Source organism: Jatropha curcas, chromosome 10 (assembly GCF_041381405.1).
Source record: "Jatropha curcas cultivar XTBG-Jc1 chromosome 10, XTBG_Jcur_1.0, whole genome shotgun sequence".
Lineage (NCBI taxonomy): Eukaryota > Viridiplantae > Streptophyta > Magnoliopsida > Malpighiales > Euphorbiaceae > Jatropha > Jatropha curcas.
Window position 1 is genome coordinate 1848598 of NC_143160.1, and position 18385 is coordinate 1866982.

An 18385-nucleotide genomic window follows, 5' to 3' on the forward strand; every position below is an offset into this window, starting at 1 on the left:
AAAAAAAAAATTCAGATATTTGATATTCAGCTCAAGTTTGAAAAGAAAACTTGAGGGGAACATGAATGAACTCGTTTCGGTATGGTGATAGTCAATTTCCAATTTAAAGAATCAACATATTTTGAATGGTGGTAATTAACTTTCAATTTAAAGAATCAACAAATTCTGAAGCTCACAAACTGCGAAAATTTCTCTCATTTAAGGAGCAGTTGCTGTCCTGTCTACATGAACAAAAGTTTTCAGATGGACACAAAATACATTGTGTTTAACAACAGGAAGCAAGAATGAGATTTGATAAAAAAAACTTCTCGTAACATCCACTTATGTCAGGCTTATTCACTGAATCATTCTGGCTGTTGTCTCATGAAAACCCTATCCAATCTGGTAAACATGAATTACAAGAGAACAAACACAAATAATAAACTAAGAACAAGGATTCAACTCCGAAGTTTGTTGTTCCTCAAGATGTGTCAGTTGTGCATTACTCCTTTGTCTCTGACTGACCAGATGTGACTGCAGGTGCATCAGTTTTGGACTGCACAGCCTCAAGCGTCTTGTAGAACTCCTCAGGAAGAGGACCAGGTCGATGTAAAGGAACATGCTTTGGTACAGGAGCATCGTTTTCAATAACTTCGCACTCATAGTCATCAGGAACACCCCAAGGATCCCACTCTACAACACAGCATAATGATAAAGATACCATCATTAGGTTACAATGACATAGCAATATATACAGCATGTTCAGCATGCTAGGTTCAAATGATTATGTGTTCTAAATTATATGAAATGGAAGTCGGTGTCAAGGGAACGAACTTACTTCAAATCATATCTAATAAAGGTGTGGAGAAATATAAATTTATATTACCTTAAATGCGATTATAATTGAAGATCACCAAAGCATATTACAAGAAATGTAAGAACCGCTACAAGTTCTAATAAAATTTAATACCAAATTGTTTATTAAACTCATTTTCTATCATCAACTTCACAACAACATATACAGCACCAGTTAAAAACAAATGGACTTTGGCCTCAATGGTTGATTGTTCTTTGCAAAATTAGACATTGCCTCTATCTAAATGCCAATTCTAAGATGGAAAGGAGAGGGCGGGAGTTCTCCAAGTAACTAATAAATTTAGGTCCCTCACTAAGGAAAACTTTTACAATGTCATGATACCCAGATTACAATTTTGAATAGATTCTACTTCTCACGACTTGTTTCTTCAACATAACACCGAATACAATTTCAATAAATAGATTTCAAATCGCAACTATGTTATAGATCAATCATAATGGGTCCAAAGTCCAAACCAAGTGGTATCAGGGACTAGGAAGATCATTTATGCCTAGACATTCTCATGGCACTGAATTCAAAATAACAGATTGTAAGCTACAATAACCAAATCAAAAACTTTCCACCCCAACAAGCACATTAAGTTATCTCAATCCCCTATTCTTCACGCAGCCTAAACTGATTAGCAAAGCTACCTCAGCATTCAACTACGAGGGTAATAAAAGATAAAAGCCTCCATACTAAATAGATTTCAGGATACCCTCATTCGAAAGGAAGACCTTGACCAAGTTACAAGCTTTTTATAACAACAGTGAGGATGAATTTTGATGATAATGATTCTTCTATTAGTGGACTTCTCTAATACCTATATTTGAAAACAGAAAGTAAAAAATTTAAACAGCAAACTTGATAGATGGTTGGATGAATCCAAATTCACCGACCTAAATTAAGAATTTCAACACACAGTGAGTTTTTGCTTTTTTTTTAAAAAAAAAAAACGAGTACAAATTCCCTCTATCTCCGTTCAGCAAGCGAAAAACGCAGTTGAGCATCAATGACAAATAAACAAGGACTAATCAAGGCATAAATGTACAGACCGATCATTTTCTCGATGAGCTTGAGCTCGTCTTGGGCCTCCTCGATAAGCTCCTCGACCTGGCCGCACCCAAGCTTTTTCTCGATCATTTCCCAGTCTTCTTCTTCTTGGCACACCTGCAGCCTATGCCTCGTGAAGCTCTCCACCGCCTTACGGTATCCTTCGTCCTCAGGGACCGCCTTAATCTCCTTTAGGGTTTTGTTGTAAAGATTGATCAGCACCTCTCTCGCGTTGGGGACCACATCCAGACCCACGATCCCCGTAGTCTGCTTCACCTTGGCCATCAATGGCCGTGCGATCACCCGAAGAAACATTGCTAATCTTTCTCCCGGTGAATCTCCGGATCACTACTCTCTTTACTTTCTTATATTCTTCTCTGCTGCTCTCTCACAGCGTTTTTCTCAGTTTAGAGAGAAATGGGACTGTTGGTTTACAGTAATGACCGGCAATATCTCAACCGTTCATCTACATGGATTTTCTTTCAGATGGAAGTTATGAAACTCAACAGGGACCCATATGTCAACGGTGGAGATCAGCAAGTTTAAGAGTGGGTTTAGGATCCATGGGCTGAGCAGGGATTTTTGTCCCTGAGGCCTGACCCAACTTTAGTCCAGATCTCTTGAAAGAGGGCTTAAAACTTTAGGCTCGAATGGGTTAGTCCGGCCCGTCCCACAGCATAGATAACTCTAGTAATTAAAAAGCTATGCAATTATGTAATTGTTGTTCCCCAACAAATGGACAAATTGAAAAGTGATCATGTAAAAAATTTAACCACCATATGGCATATTAATTGATGCACAATTATGTAAAGATTGTTTCCTTTTATCATTAACTTGAAACATAAAGCTTTTTGGTGGTTAGGGAAATGGTTTTTTTTTTTTTTTTTTTATCAAAAAGGTGTTCCTTGTTTAATGGTTAGATGAGAGATTAATTCATTTTAAATTGGAAAATGATTATATTAAAAGTTTTTTCAATATGCCGACTCCATAATTCGATTCTAAAATTATCAAAATATGATCTAATGTGCTTCAACTACTAGACAAAGTTAAAATCTCGTGATGTTAAAATCTACTGCCAATGTAGTAATTGTTCTTTTTTATCCTGATTAATTACCATTTTGTTTCCTTTACCTTCAAACTTCATTCTAATAATAAAATATAATAATAATATATAGCTTCGCACCACCCTACAAAATTTAAGAAATTAATCAAGAATTGGTATGGTAAATAAAATTAAATGTCTTTCAAGTCAAAATGTGCTATTGTGTTTGGTACATGCAAGAAATAGAATATCTAACTAGGGTTAGTTACCATAAAAACTAATTATTTGCATACTATCCAACTAGGATTCTACTTCTCTTACAATAAATAAAATAAATACTAAATTTTTTAAAATATATACTATATGCTAGTATTGAAAATAATTTAATAAGATGTCCAACGCAATTCAACATAAAATAAATAATGTGTGTTACGAGTGAGATTTAATTAAAAAAAATAGAAAATAATTCTTACATATATAATCTGCACTTGTATTTTATGAATAATAAAACGTACTGTGAAGCCAGAATTTTATTATTTCGATTCAGGGAAAAATCAGAATTTTATTATTTCGATTAAGGGAATCAATGATTTCAGGCTGATACTTGTTGTATGATCTGAAAATATGAACCACACGTGATTTAATTACTCTTCTAACCCCATGTAAAGATCCTGAATTTAAGTTCTCTCAGCTATAAAAGTTTTCGCCAATTTGGTAACTCGATGTGAAAATTATTCTTATTATATAGTTCTTCGTATTATTTCGGTATTAAACTTTTTAGTTAATAAAAAAAATTACAGTACAAAAATGACTAAAAAAACCCAACGAAGGAGTGAGTCTGATGATAAGATAGGCAGAAGAACAACTTGCATCGCTATTTTGACATTATGAGATTCCCCAACTACCTCATCGATTGTGCTTACTTATAGGACGGCCCCTGTTCTTCGTCCTCTCCCTTTTATTTTTTTATTTATATAATTACTCGCATTCTTTATTATTTTCATCAATTAAATATTTTTGCAACAAAAAAATATGTTTGACCAACTCTAACATGATCTAGGGATGAAAAATATTTGACCTTGAAGGAGTCCCCTCTCTTCGTATAATACTAATATAATATAAAGTGTGAACAGACAATAAAAAAATAGTAATAATAATAAAAAAAAAAAAAAAGACTAGAATACCTTGTTTGTCTCGTGATTGGCGTCTGAACCGGAGTCGGTGTCACGGTCTGAAGCCTTCCATACACGGATCCGACAACTGTCATGCACCCACTTACGAATTAACCAAACTTATATTTCAATTTTCGCAAACATTCTGACATAAAATCTCAAAATTTAATTTTTGTATGTTTAAAAAAGGTAACCTACTAATAATTGTAATTTTAAAATCCTATCATGATTTTTTTTTTTTCTCATTTTGAAAAGTAACTTACTAATTAAAAAAAAAAATTACAAAACAGTTGAAAATTAAAAATTAAAAATTAGAATTATGTTTTTGTTGAAAATGGGGCCAGTCTAAGCAGTTGAAATGATGTGGTGTACGTGGCAAATTAATGAAAGTGTTGAATAGTCAATCAATACTACTACTACTACCCACTAATTATATGCTAACATAATTACATAAGCATGAAAAGGCAAAATTGCCCTATACATAAAAAGTTTAATTAAGTAGTTACATATTCATGCTAATGACTAACAAAGTAATGAATTTTCATTATATAAAAATAAAATAAAATTATTATAATAGTAATCCTAATTAGTAGCTAGGTAGTAATAATTAATTTTATGTTATAATTATTTAGAAAGTAACATAACAACAAGATTCCTTTGGGTTGTGGTATATCATTATTATGGTGGTTTCATGACATCCCAAAAATGAAATTTTGGAAAATAAAAAAAAGCTCAATGATATCCATGCATGCATGATAATCATTCGTGTTGTTACCGGGAGTATATATTACCTGTGTTAAATAATTGGTTTAAGAAGAAATATCATGTTAGATTCTCATTTTCTTTTTTTTTTTCATATATATATATATATATATATATATATATAGTTGCACTTTCGTTTTTTGATTTATGTCTCATTTGAAAAAAAAAAAAAGTTAACTTCTTTTATTTTGAAATTTAAAAAATGTTAAAATATATTTTTTAGAATAATTACTAGAATAGTAGTTGATAATATGATAGAATTACCAACTAAGTACCTTTACTCTTCTGATTTTTATATATGTAAAAAATATCAAATGTTTTTCTATAAAGAAACATAAAATCTGATTTCAGTAATAGTAAATGTTAATCCCGAGCATGAGACATGAATATTAATTAAAAAATAGCAGATATAAGTAGAATTATTTAAATATAATTAATAACGATAGTCAAATGAAGAATTATTTATCAATTTTTATATATTAAAAGGTAACTTAATTAGGATGCCAAAGTAATTAGGACGAAGAAATTTGTAAAAAAGAAAGGAAGGAAGGAAGGAAGGAAGCAACAACAGAAAGGAGAAAAGAAAAAGATTTAAAGACAAAAAGAAGCTATAGGTGGAGAGGGAAAAGATTCTATCTATCCCTCTGTACATCTATCTATACCGGCGAGAAAGAAAAGGTTGCATTAAACCCTATAGTTTCTATTGTTTGTCTATTGCCTACGAAAACAAAAGGAAAATAAGCATCCTCGAACAATATACTGAAACCTACGTTTTCCTTATTGAAAAAGAAACAGCTTTTTTAGAGGCTTGTCTCAGTCACCGCCACGGGCACCAGCAACTGCGGCGGAGCTACCGACCGCCCAAGAGGAGAAGTTGTCGCCAAAGTCTGGGCTGCGACCTAAGCCTCCACTATTAGTGCTGCCAAAACCAAAAGCACCATCACCAAAAGTACCCAACTCTTGCAAACCCTTGATTATATCTTCATTTAACATCATATTGGGAATCAGAATATCTTCATCGTCCTCATCATCGTAACTGTAACCATCACCGTCACCGTCACCATCACCATCACCCTCTCCGTCACCGTCGCTTTCCATTCCATGGCCCTCCAGCAAGTCAGCTCCATCCATATTTCCAGCATCTGTCCCGATGTTCTCATTCGCTGCCAGCTCGTGCTCCATAGAAACTGACAGTGGGGTTGTTGGAGAAAGACTTGTTGCAGAAAGTGGGGACGAGCACGGCGCCTTTTCACCACTTGGCTCCTCGGTTTCCTTAATGTCAGGCTTTTGGATGGTGGGGAACTTGTTTCTGGTACTTCCGGCGAGCGAATTCCGGTGAGTAGGACGAGGGTGGGTATGATCGCCGGAGTAACTCACGACGAACATGTTTGGATCGGTGTTGCTCCTCTCTACTTGCTTTCTCGCTGCACATCCTTTAGAGCTGCTGCATCTATAGTAGTTCCTGTAAAAACCAAAATTAAAATTAGAAAATATTTAGTCAAATAAAGGGAAAAACAATATTTTGACAGCGATGAAATTTGACAAAGATGTAACCTTGGGTATGGAGAGCCTTTGATGGGTTTCTGTCCGTACTTGCGCCAAGCCCACACATCATTACAGAGATTATCGGCAGTTACTTGCATTACCTGCCTCTTCATATTGCTTTTCCTGCAAAACAATGAAAGTGGAAAACTTTACTCATGGGAATTAATTATGCAAAATTCCGCAAGAATTAAAGGAAATATATATAGATACTTCTTTCTTGATCTGGCCGGCGATGGGGTGTTGCGTAAAGGATGGACAGAGTTAGTTGTCTCAGGCCTTTGAGAACCCTGTTGGTGCAATTTTCTCTGTTGCGGGCTATTGTTGAAGCGGAGGCTTAAGGGTACGTTGAGGGGCTGTGGTGGTGGTGGAAGAGATGGTGGTGGGGATGGGGGAGGGGGTAGCGGTAGCTGTTGCTGATGTTGCAGTTGCAGTTGCTCTTGTTGGGCAAGTTGTGGCTGATTTTGGCCACTAAACCCACAAAAATCAGAAATGGAGGAACTAAGAATATTTGGCTGATCAATTGTGGTAGGCAAAAAAGGCATGTAAGAATCTTGCAATTCTAGCCACCCATTGTTTGTAGGCTGCTGAGCAAGAGCAATAGCAGGAAAAGAAAATGGAGCATCGACATGATTAAAGGTCAAACAATCCAAAGGGTTTTGAAAGTTACTGCCGTTTTGAATATCAGGCGCATCGTCGGTGGTGTTTACGTAGGTTTGAGGGGTGACTGTGTTGGCGGCAGGAATGCAACCCCTCACTACAGCAAACAGATCCCAGTCCTCATCCATCAAGCCTCCCAAATCTACCTAGAAATTATAACCTACTCTTTCTTGCTTCTCTCTGAGAGCAAATGGGTTAGGAAAGAGAGAGAGCAGAAACAAGGACGGCGCTGACTTTTGAGTTTTGGTTGGGACAGAAGGAAAAAGAAATATTAGAAAGAAAAAAGAGAGAGAAAATGCATAGACAGAGTAAGAAGAGAGAGAGAGAGAGAAGGAATGATGGTGGAGCACTGACTTGGTGAATTGTTAATTATTTATACAAAGAGAAAAAGAGATGGGCATTGCATTTCTTGTCCTTTACAGAAAAAAAAAAAAAAAAAAAAGAAAAAGAACACTGGTTTTTGGTTTACAAAGAAAAGAAAACCAAGGTTTGCTTTTTCTTTGACTTCATGAAAATGTCAAAAGGGGACCAAAGCCCATGCAATAGTGAAATGGCAGTGTAAAGAAGAGAAGGGCAGAGTTTGGTCTATTTGCTTGTACAATTTCCTACATGCATCACCCTATTCTTTTTGCTACTCGAAGTTTGATTGGACCCAGTGCTTCTGCTAATGTCTCTAAAATAGTTACACCACGCGCCATTGCGCGAGTTTACCTATACTTAAGTGATTACTTTAGTAAGAAACTTGTGTTCTGTTGCTACGGCATGTCTTACAATTGGCTTAAACATATTTCATTTTATTAATTTTTCAAAATCATAACACTCTTATGTTAAGTGGGGCTATTACCACTTAGTAGTTTTGGAATAAAGTAGAAAGGCCTAGGAATAATTGAATGAGATGTTAACCCCACTATGTTAATAGAACGGTGCAAAACCCACCCAACCCAAAAAATAAAAATAAAAAAAATTAATTGTACTATAATTTAAATTGAAATAACTTGTTACATATTCAAAAAAAACGGCCTAGTTTTTTTTTTCTTCTTCATTATTTTTTTTAATATTTTAAAATAAAGTTAAGTATGTAAAATGTATTTTTATATACATGCGAGACATGCACGCCCCAGTTAAATTTATTAGATATTAAATTTATTAGGAGATCTATCATATACTAAGGTCGTTGTACTTTTAACTTACAAAAATAAACACGTGTTATACATATTATCTGTCAACTTTAATATAACTCTATTGGCGATCTTAATTTTAATGATAAAAAACAACAATGTACTTTTATTCACGTTTCTTTCACTAAACGTTAAATTTAAGCATAACGGCAATTAAAATGCAGTACGTGTATGTCATCTATACTGTTCCTCGAATTTAGCACAGTCAACGAGCAATCTCAATTTCATTAAAAAAGAAAAGAATAATAACATATTTCTGTCAGTTTTTTATTTATTATATGTAGAAATTTAACGGTCATACTTTAATTTCAGATATCTATATATATTACTTTTCGAATTTAATATTATCACATGTAGAAAATTAACCGTCACACTTAACACGTGTTATCCATATTACTTCACGAATTTGGCATCAGTCATGACCAATCCTAGTTTAATAAGTACAAGAAAAATTAGTTGATTTTTCCTAAAGTAAAACTATAAATGTGAAATTCTAAACTAATGTGCAATTATATATATAAAGATCAATTGTTGATTATCTAAGAAAACTATAATTAATTGCCAAATTAAATACAAATTTTAATAAATTTTCTTTGAACAATAGTTCATTTAATTTACAAGAGATTATTAATTTGATATTTCATAAATTTGCATACAAAAAATAGAACTCATTTATCATGCATCGTTACACATTCCCCTTTTCTTTTGAGGAAACAAATATCCCCTTTTAAGTACTCCACATTTAGGGCATTTTTAGGTTAACAAATAGGGTTTCGTTTTCGTACAATTATTACTTGACTGCGTTTTGGGCGAGTCCTACGTACTTCTTAGGTCGGGTTTTTGCTAGCCATAAATATATTAGTGCCATATTTAGAAACATGTACAAACAAAAAACCGGGTCTTATTATGCACGCTCTATCTCGGAGCGTGAACGCGTCTTTTTTTCTGTTAGAAAAGTGACGTCTAACACGGTCCAGGTGTTCGCAATGCAGGTTAGGGCGTCAGTAATACGGGCGCGTGAAAAGTTGGCTACAAAATTACAGAATTGGCCCACATGGCCTTTATTAAACAAAATCCTAAAATTCAATGCACTCCGGCACGCTGGACGCACAAGGCTTCGGGCTTTCTGTGCTAAGTCCGCGTGGCAAATTAACTTTTTGACCGTTGGATGTATGCCACGTGGGTGAATATTGTTGTGATTTGGTCCGCTGCGCTCCAAATGTCTGCCCTTGATATTTGGTCCATTAGAGCAGTCCAGTAAGAATATTTACCACATATGAGGAAGAAAACAAAACAGTAATAAATGGTAAATTTATTACTCTGTCATTTCAAAATTTTAGCCTCAGTGTTGGTTTATAAATGTCCTAAAAAATAATAATCTCATAATTTTTTTCTCACTTTCATCCATTAAATTATTAGTTAAATTACTATAAATCTTGATATATATAAAATTAAAATATTAATTTTTAATTTTTCACTAATACATTGGCTAATTGCCTTAAACATTAGATATGAAATAGTAATACAAGGGTACACGATAAAAAAATAAAAATTATAATTTAACTAATATTAAATTTTATTAATCAAAAAAAATTATGAGATGAACGGAGCATATGATTTATGTGTTAAGCCATGGACAAAAAAAAAAAAAAAAAAAAAAAAAAAAGAAGAAGAAGAAGTTCCTGTTACTATGTTGGGTGCCTCGTACACAAACTTTTGGTGAAGAGTCTTGAGCCGTTTAAAATGGGTGATCTATCAATTGATGCTTTTGATTGTGGGAATCTTGGCATTTTTAACGGTGCCTCTATCGTATGGTAAATTTTTGAAGTTCCCAAAACTGTTGTCCCAATCAGAACAGTTTAATTAATTTTACTGTTAGAAGAAGTGTTACGTACGCATAAATTTGTGGATTGCCTTTTTATTTTCATAAGCGGTAAGAAACCAAATTAAGACAACAGAATCATTCCATTATCAAACCTCATACATATTGAATGTCAAAATTGATTAATTTCATTTCTTTTTTTTTTTTATGCATTACACGTTTTATTTGAAAAACGAAATAAATAAGATAATTTGGTACAACATTTCTCTTGAATGAAACATTAATTAAAGATTTGAAAATAAGGAATTTTTATAACTAATCTTAGCTACCTAGGGCTACCTTTTTATCTAGAGCATGCCTAATTTTAATTAAAAAATTTATGTAGATTTTTCTTTTAACATTGAAAAATTTTTTAATAAAAAAGTTAGTAAAATTTTAATTTATTATTTATTTTATTATAAAACGAGCATGTAATGATATTTTTTAAGCGACAAATTAATTTATTTATATTATGTTTGATTAAAAAAAAATCATTATTTTATCATATGATAAAAAATAACAATTATGGCTGATTATGGATTTTTTGTTGATAAAAATACAATACTATTATTGCAATTCCTTTATATTGATGATGTTAATAGATTAATTAAAAGTGATGGGTTTAATCATTTCAATTAACCTAACGTTTTGATTAATAAATAAATAAATAACAAAAGTAATAATTCTGCACGTAGGTTTAGTCTAGAAGGTAAATAAATATTTGACCTGGGCAATGAGGACTGCGTTGATATTTCTTTTTTTTGGAGAGAATAAAGAAGATTTCTTTTAAATATTATTTTTTAAATTAAAAAATTAAAAAATAGAATAACATAAAGAAACAAAGAAAGAGAATATATGCTTCTAGAAGCAAGGCAAATATCCGTACACAGATACTCTTTTTGGTTCTTTCTTGAGGTTGAGGGAGGAAAAAGATTAAACAAGTATAGTATTAAAAAAAAAAAAAAAGATAGAAGGCGAGGGAAGTTGTTTGTCGACCAAAAAGTGAACACTGTAATTAAAAGGAAAATTTTAATTATATTAATATTAATTAGGTTAAAGAAAGAAAATGAGGATGTTGGAATTGACATTTGGATGATTGTGAGAAAGTAATTAAGGGTTGGGAAAACATGCATAGCAATAGAATTCTCTGTTATTGTTGATGATGATTATGAAAAATTAACAAAGTTAGCAACTTTTTTTTATTTATTTAATTAATTATTTTACAGATTTTAAATTCATAATTTGGGAACACCCACTACTACCTCTTATATGCTAAATCCCCTTTTATAACTAGCAACTAGATGACGCAATGCAATTCTACAAGTCAAGGAAAATGAGTTCTTCCATGTCCACCCGTGAATAACTTTCTTTGCACATTTTTTTAAAAAAAAAAAAAAAAAAATCAAACTGTATAAATTAAATTTTTTTATAAAAAGATTGAAACGTCTATCATTTCAATTAATACATTATTTGATTTTTTATTTTTTTAGGTCGGCTATTAAATTATAATTAATATTATAAATTGACGTAATGACCTAGTAGAGGTGGAGGGGGCGAGCCCGGGCCCTAAAACTCAAAAAAAATTTAAACATTTTTACCTATAAATTAAAAAAAAAAAATTGTAGTTTCGGAGTCTAGCTCGGCTCCTGAACATGCGATTTCATAATCATAACTCGATTTGAAATTTTAAAATTTTAAAATTAATTATACCTTGTCATGCCTCATAATCCAATTATGAAGTGTTCATGGAATCACGGGTAGTATGTAAAAGTAATAAATTCAAATCTTAATATAAGAAAATTTCAGATTACCAAATATTTCATAATTCCAATATTTTTTGGATAAAAAACGTGAATGCCATGCGAGAGTTTTCAAATTTCAATAGGATTAGCTGCTAATAATGAAAATTATTCATTTCTACATTGAATTAAACATTTGACAAGTTGGTGGGTTCTAACTTAATTCAGGTTTCAAACATTCCACATTGATTTTTAAGGCAAAAGGCATTAAGTTCTGTGGGTACTTCTGTTATGCTTGTCAAAACTAAATCATTTTTGGAAAAGACGTTCTCCTCTTCCCTTCTTATTCACTTCTTGGGTCAGATTATGAGACCTAATGACATATTTTTGTGACTTTTAGGGCACCCTAAACATGTAGAAAAGACTTGGTGAAGTGATTGTTATGCTCATTGTGGAAATGCATTTGGTCTTCTTTTTGTAGAGTTGGAGATATGACATGGGGGGTCTTGGCAAATTTTTGAAAGCAGAATGAGAGGAAGAGAAGAAGCTTGTGGGCTTATGCAAGGTTGATAGAGAAATAGAGATATATAGGCATCATTATCATCATCTCTAAGCAATTTAATTGCAGTAACCCTTTTTTTTGCTTGTTTTGTTGAACTAAATCATGTTCCCTTTTAATTCCAAACAAGAGTTGTATGTGTGAGAAAGAGGGAGATGAAGAGGGGAAGGGGGGTCACCACACACCCACCACTTTGTAGCGTGGGGAAAGTAAAGTGCCGCACAATTGGAGCACCCAACTCCACAACAAGCATTTCTTTCCCTTTCACTCTTGATGATAATGCACTACTTGTCTTTTGGATCTTCATTTGTGGAGGTTTTGCAGTTCCATTTGTTGATAACAGAAAAGTGTGCTGTGGGGGGAGGGAAATACAGTTGTTTCTTGTCAAATTTAGTGATTTCATATATGGAGGTTTAACAATTTCATTTGTTGATGCAAAAAATTAAGGGGTTTCTTGTCAAATTTAGTTTAGCGATTAAAGCAATCTAATGAAATAAAAAATTGAAGTAATATGGAGCGGAACTAATGCATCAAAATTAAAAGCCACAGGGGCCACACGATCTTCCCCAACAGATCATCTATATCAAATTAAGTTGCATTTTGATTTTACAACATAGAGAGTATACTGCAAAATCGCATATATATGCATTCACATTAACTGACCTGCCAAAAACTGAGAACATATGACCTGTTAAGCATTGCATTACCAACTTTACATTTTCCTTTCTTTTGTTAAATGTAATAAAGTAAAATCATTCCTGAGAAGCCTCTTCATTTGTTTCCCCCACGGACAAATCGAGGTGATCTTGTCCTCGACATACCAGAATAGTAATCACCCACGTTTGCAACAAATAACGGATCCCTATCTTCAATTTCTAATCGATTACTGTTATTGCCACTTCCAGGAGAAGTTTCATGATCTGTCTGCTCCAACTCTTTTGTTAGATCCTCCATTGTCTTCTTCAAACTAGCTTTACTCATTTGTCCTGCTTCTCCGGTTGAGATACCAACCATTGTGATCTTTGGAAGAAAAGGACTGGCCTCTGTTTTCTGCCTTGCGTATTCATCTGGTGGGCCCTGTGATCTGCAAGAAAGGAGAAATCAGAAGATTGTGAAGACCATAAGAAATTTATATGATAGTATGATCAGCAATGCGTGGCACCTTAATTCTGATTCTTTTTCAGGTTTCAACTGTCCTTTCAACCATTGATGCTTGAACCAATCTTCAAACGGGAACTGCAGATATCTTCTTTGTTCATGATTGATTTGAGAATTGTCTTCTAATTTACCTCTTGAAGAAATATCATCGGTTTTACGGTTGGCAATATAGCTGGTTGACTCGGAGGCTCTGTGAAAAGAAGATGCACTTCTGCATCACGGAAGTAAAATTGTTATGACTGCAGTAATAGAAATATAGGATTCATCTGTTGAATCTTGTAGCAAACCAAATTGAGAAAATTCCAATCCAGTTATTTCCAAAAAATATAAAATGAAAGCAAAAACTATCCAAGCATCATTAACTTTGAAGAATTCTGAAAGGCTATCTTGCATAATATGGATATTAGTGACCTCTTATGGTGCTGCCTTCTTAGACTTCACCAAATCTAGCAGCAATCACCTTAGTGTAGATTCACTTGCAAACTTAAAGAGGGCTGATCACCATAAAAGTAAAGTCTACATGCTTTCAATACCAATGGACCACCAATAAAGGGAAATTACATATATACTTTACAAAGAAGCTTAATCCAGAAAGATGCATAATGCAACTCTTCTAAGGAACATTGCATCCCTAATGTGTAACAAATTATGCCCATCAACTTTTAGTAACATCTTAGAAATCTGGTTCACATTTACTCAGAAAACTATATTGCTCCTATGATGTTGTTACTCTATATAAGAGGTTGCTCGTACAGCAAGGGTTAAAATACATGATAATTAAATCCATGATATGCTAAGTCAAAGAGCATGGGACACCAGAATATTCTTTCACATCAAAGCAGGGCAAATTGGTACAATAAGGAAGCTAATGTTCAGCTTCATTACAAGCATTAATATTCGCCGACGCAGATAAAATTGACTGTCTAAATCTCTGCATTCCCATATAATTCATTTATAGTGCAAATCAACTCAAGATCTGGAAAATAGAGGTACTGCCCACCGCAAACTTAAAACAAGCAAATAGATGTTGTTGAAAAGCTATAGGACGTACCTTTTCTCAAAAGAATCAACCATATATGGAAACTTTGGCTGAATACCAGTTGCTTTTCTCAACCACCTATTACCCAAGAGTACCCTGTCAACAGCATAAAGAAGCTGGATTTCAGCAGCCTTTGAAATGACACTCAGAGGTATTGCAGGATGGCCCATTTCATCCAGCATTTCCTGAACCTGTCAGCAAAATACCTCCACCATCAATAATATACTAGCTCAGTTTCACCAGATAGGCAAGCAATCCATAGTATGGACTCAAACATCTATTCAACACTTCACATCTTAATTTTTGACAATCATCCAGCATGAATTTTATTCAACATAAAAGAACCAATAAAGAGTGAATCAGAAATCCGAAAATTCACAAATCAATGTGAAATCATAAGGCCTTTAGAGCCGGCAACCAAAACCATGAAACCCACTTGCTTGCAGAATGGCGAATAAAATTCTCTAGTCAACACATGAATTAGTTTAAAACTGACTCTACAACTTCATGTAAATAGAGGCTAAATCAGGAAAACTAGTAGCATTACCTCTGGTGGCTCCATCATGCTATCTCCCATTTCTTCAATCACTTCTGCTGCCAAGTTGTCATCAATCACATCACGTCGGCGTTGCATGTGCCGAGTTTGAATTAAAGAATGGAAATGCTGATCAACAGATTCTTCAAGAATGTTATCTAGCATGTTTTTATCAAAGAAGTATGGAGTATACCTGGTGAAAGGAAAGTAACAGCATGAGCAATCATATTACTTCATTAATAGTACTAGTAAGCATGTTATCTGATAATAATAGTATACTACTAGCAATCATATGTTATCTAACAGTGATGCAGGAGAAAGCAAAATAACAAGTATTATTTTGAACAAGAAGGCACTAATACATCATTATATCAAATAGTAAATGATAAAATCTTTAAAAGCGAGCTAACCTAAATTCTATGCAAAACTCTCAGTGTTCACAGAAAATGCAAAGCTTCCATATAGAGAAAAGAAGATATCAATCTACTGATTGAAATTGTTTGACAATAGATGACATTATAACACACCATTTAATCCCATCTGCAGTAGCTATTGCAATATCTAAATTTTGAGCACTGAAAACAGGCACTCCATCAACCTTCCTCCTCCCATCACTCTGAGGAATGGTCTTGAGAAGTTGGTTTGCTGCCTTGACCTGTAAGGTCAAAAAAATAATTATGAAGTATCAATATAAACAGAAGTATGATGAAATTTCATAACTTGTGTAAATATTTAAAAAGCTGACTATGTGTTACCTGTTTCTCATTAGGAACAAATTGAAATAGGTGAGGTTTTTCCTGCCAAAACATATATCAGAAGGGAGTTTGCATTAGTCTAAATGGGCAGATGAAAGTTTGGATATCCAAATAGACAAAAGCCAAATTGAAATTTTCCTACGAGAGTAGTTACATGTGCGCTCACATGATATACCATATCATTTTGCTACAAAAACCTAAATCATGCATACAACGTTTCATTGAAGGTTAATAGAATTAAAATGATACTTCAAAATAAACATGTATCAACAGAATCGAGTAGGAGAAAACAAAGAAAAAAACAATGAGCTGGTAAAAAGTAGGATTTAATTAAACATTCAACCTGACTATATGTATTATATAACATAAAAGAGTATTCATGTATTCAAGTCAGCAATACCTTGAAATGTTCATATGCCAAATCAAGTCGACAAGCACCCACCACACCACTTGGAATATTTAGCCGTTTAACGTATGTAACTAAAAATACATATATCAAGTCAGAATTTAGTATATTGTGTAGGATAGAAATTTGACCAAATTGAATAGTAGAAACTACAAGAAGAATGACTAGAGAAAAGGTGAGAAGAAACGATTAAATGGGAAAATTTGAAATCAAGAGATTATGAACAACTTATAATCATTAGGACATACCTGCATCGCCTAAATCCATGAAAAAACGGAACACAGGACCATTCCTCTCACATTTAGTGACCGTTGAAAATATCTTCTTAAGCCACTCAGGTGTTCTGTAGATCAAAGATTCTACTTAGTCATACAGATTTTAAAAGGGTAAGCTGAATATGCATAGTGTACCAATGGCCTTTAGTGAGGAAGAGATATGATATAACATAACAACTTCAAACACACAACACACATAAACACAAAGGAGATCTGCTTAAACATACAATAAAGTTGATATGTTTGCTGCAGAAATGGAAATGAAATGCAATTCTTCAAACGGGATTCCACTGTCATTTTCCTGTTTGGGTTCAATTAAACCAACATTTTTATGATTTTCTTATCTTTCCCTGGGTTAAATTTAGTTGGAAAATTTTGAGTAAAATTTAAAAAATTAACAACTATGCCACATTTAATTGTTCGAAAAATTCAATTGTGAACCAGGAGTAATCAAAAGTATCCGCTTCTTTTAACAATTCAATGAGAGTATAACTATATTATGTTTACTCTATTATTAGTCTATTGCAAGTGTTAATATAACCATAACGAAATGCAAAACTTAGTGACATCAGTGTTATCAATAACCCGAAATGCTGCCACTATTCGGTTTCTTAACACCCATGTATCTAGAAAATTAATTGATCAGAATACCAAAACTAAGATTAGCTACAGGGGTTATTGAAATTGAGCGAGAAAAATCTGATTCAATAATTGAAAAATTACATATCTGTTCATATTCACCACCGCATAAGAAATCCTAGTTCAGTAACTAATAAGTACCTTTTGGAAATGAAGGGAATATCAAAATGAGTAGAAACAGCCATGAGCCCAGTCCCTGAAAGATCGCACATACTGAAAACCTGACCAACGAAAGCGGGGCCGCCACCCTTGCCATTAGAATTGAGGCCTGCAATCCTGACCGTTGACGGAAAGCCCGAGTTGGACTCAGCAGAGGACAACCCTTTAACGGCAGCCGATTTTGGAGGGACCGAGTCGGGCTGAGTCGAATCGAAGGGAGAGCAATAAGACAAGTCGGGAAATTGAAAAGGGATGCAAAGCTTGGGAGGAGGTAGAGTGATTCTTGAAGACTGCGACGTTTTACGAGCGGGGATAAGTGAGAGTAGAGCGGTGGTGGCGGAGTGGAGTATATTAGAGTGGTTGCTGTGGCGACGTTTATGTGTTGGTTCTGTAGGTAAGGCCATGGGTGGTTTGGCAGATTAGCTGATGGATTCGGAACGCGAAAGGAATTTGAGGATTTTGGCCGTAGACTTGAGAATCAGGGGAATTCAAATTTGCATCGGGAATCCGAATTTTTCTTGAAAACTTTTCTTTTTCCATAAAATCCAAACCTTTTCTCCTCTTAACTTTTCTGCTTAATGGAAGGATTAAATAAATTACGAAAATTTCTTTATAAGAATATTTTTGTTTACGAAGAAATAGAAGTTAAACTTTATTTTTTATCTTTTTTTTTCTCTAGAATACCAGTTTATTAATATTAAATGATGGATAGAAATAAAAGATATTAAATTTGAATTTTTTTAATTATATTTTTTCACCAATTTGATGAGTCAAAAAGAAGACTACCTCTTATTATTATAATATTATTTATCTCTATAAAAGTCTTCAATAAATTAAAAAAAATACATATTAAGAAATTAAATTATAAGTCCATAAAATATTATTATTTTACTGCTAACATATAAATGAAATCTTGCACACAGGCCAAACAAGGATATACTTATTTCTTTATAATAAATATTTGTTTGAAAGAAATAAAATTTCAATTTCACTTGATGATTGTTAGTGTTAACACT

General features: G+C 33.4%; 3 protein-coding genes across 3 annotated transcripts; all 3 read right to left on the reverse strand.

The window, feature by feature from the left end:
* Positions 1-163: 163 nt before the first annotated feature.
* Positions 164-2354, reverse strand: LOC105648402 (NADH-ubiquinone oxidoreductase-like protein). The gene is made up of 2 exons (XM_012234775.4): positions 1891-2354; positions 164-672 (listed from the first exon to the last, which is right to left on the reverse strand). The coding sequence occupies exons 1-2, from the start codon at positions 2201-2203 to the stop codon at positions 482-484; spliced, it is 504 nt and encodes a 167-aa protein (XP_012090165.1). The 5' UTR covers positions 2204-2354; the 3' UTR covers positions 164-481.
* A 3085-nt stretch (positions 2355-5439) lies between these two features.
* On the reverse strand, positions 5440-7401 carry WRKY27 (WRKY DNA-binding protein 27). The gene is made up of 3 exons (XM_012235334.4): positions 6620-7401; positions 6419-6532; positions 5440-6326 (listed from the first exon to the last, which is right to left on the reverse strand). The coding sequence occupies exons 1-3, from the start codon at positions 7192-7194 to the stop codon at positions 5678-5680; spliced, it is 1338 nt and encodes a 445-aa protein (XP_012090724.1). The 5' UTR covers positions 7195-7401; the 3' UTR covers positions 5440-5677.
* Positions 7402-12965: 5564 nt separating this feature from the next.
* Positions 12966-17949, reverse strand: LOC105648403 (Tic22-like family protein). The gene is made up of 9 exons (XM_012234776.4): positions 17352-17949; positions 16545-16639; positions 16291-16370; positions 15891-15932; positions 15663-15790; positions 15148-15328; positions 14613-14791; positions 13566-13772; positions 12966-13487 (listed from the first exon to the last, which is right to left on the reverse strand). Exons 1-9 carry the CDS (start codon positions 17771-17773, stop codon positions 13175-13177), a joined length of 1647 nt encoding a protein of 548 aa, XP_012090166.1. The 5' UTR covers positions 17774-17949; the 3' UTR covers positions 12966-13174.
* Positions 17950-18385: the final 436 nt, after the last annotated feature.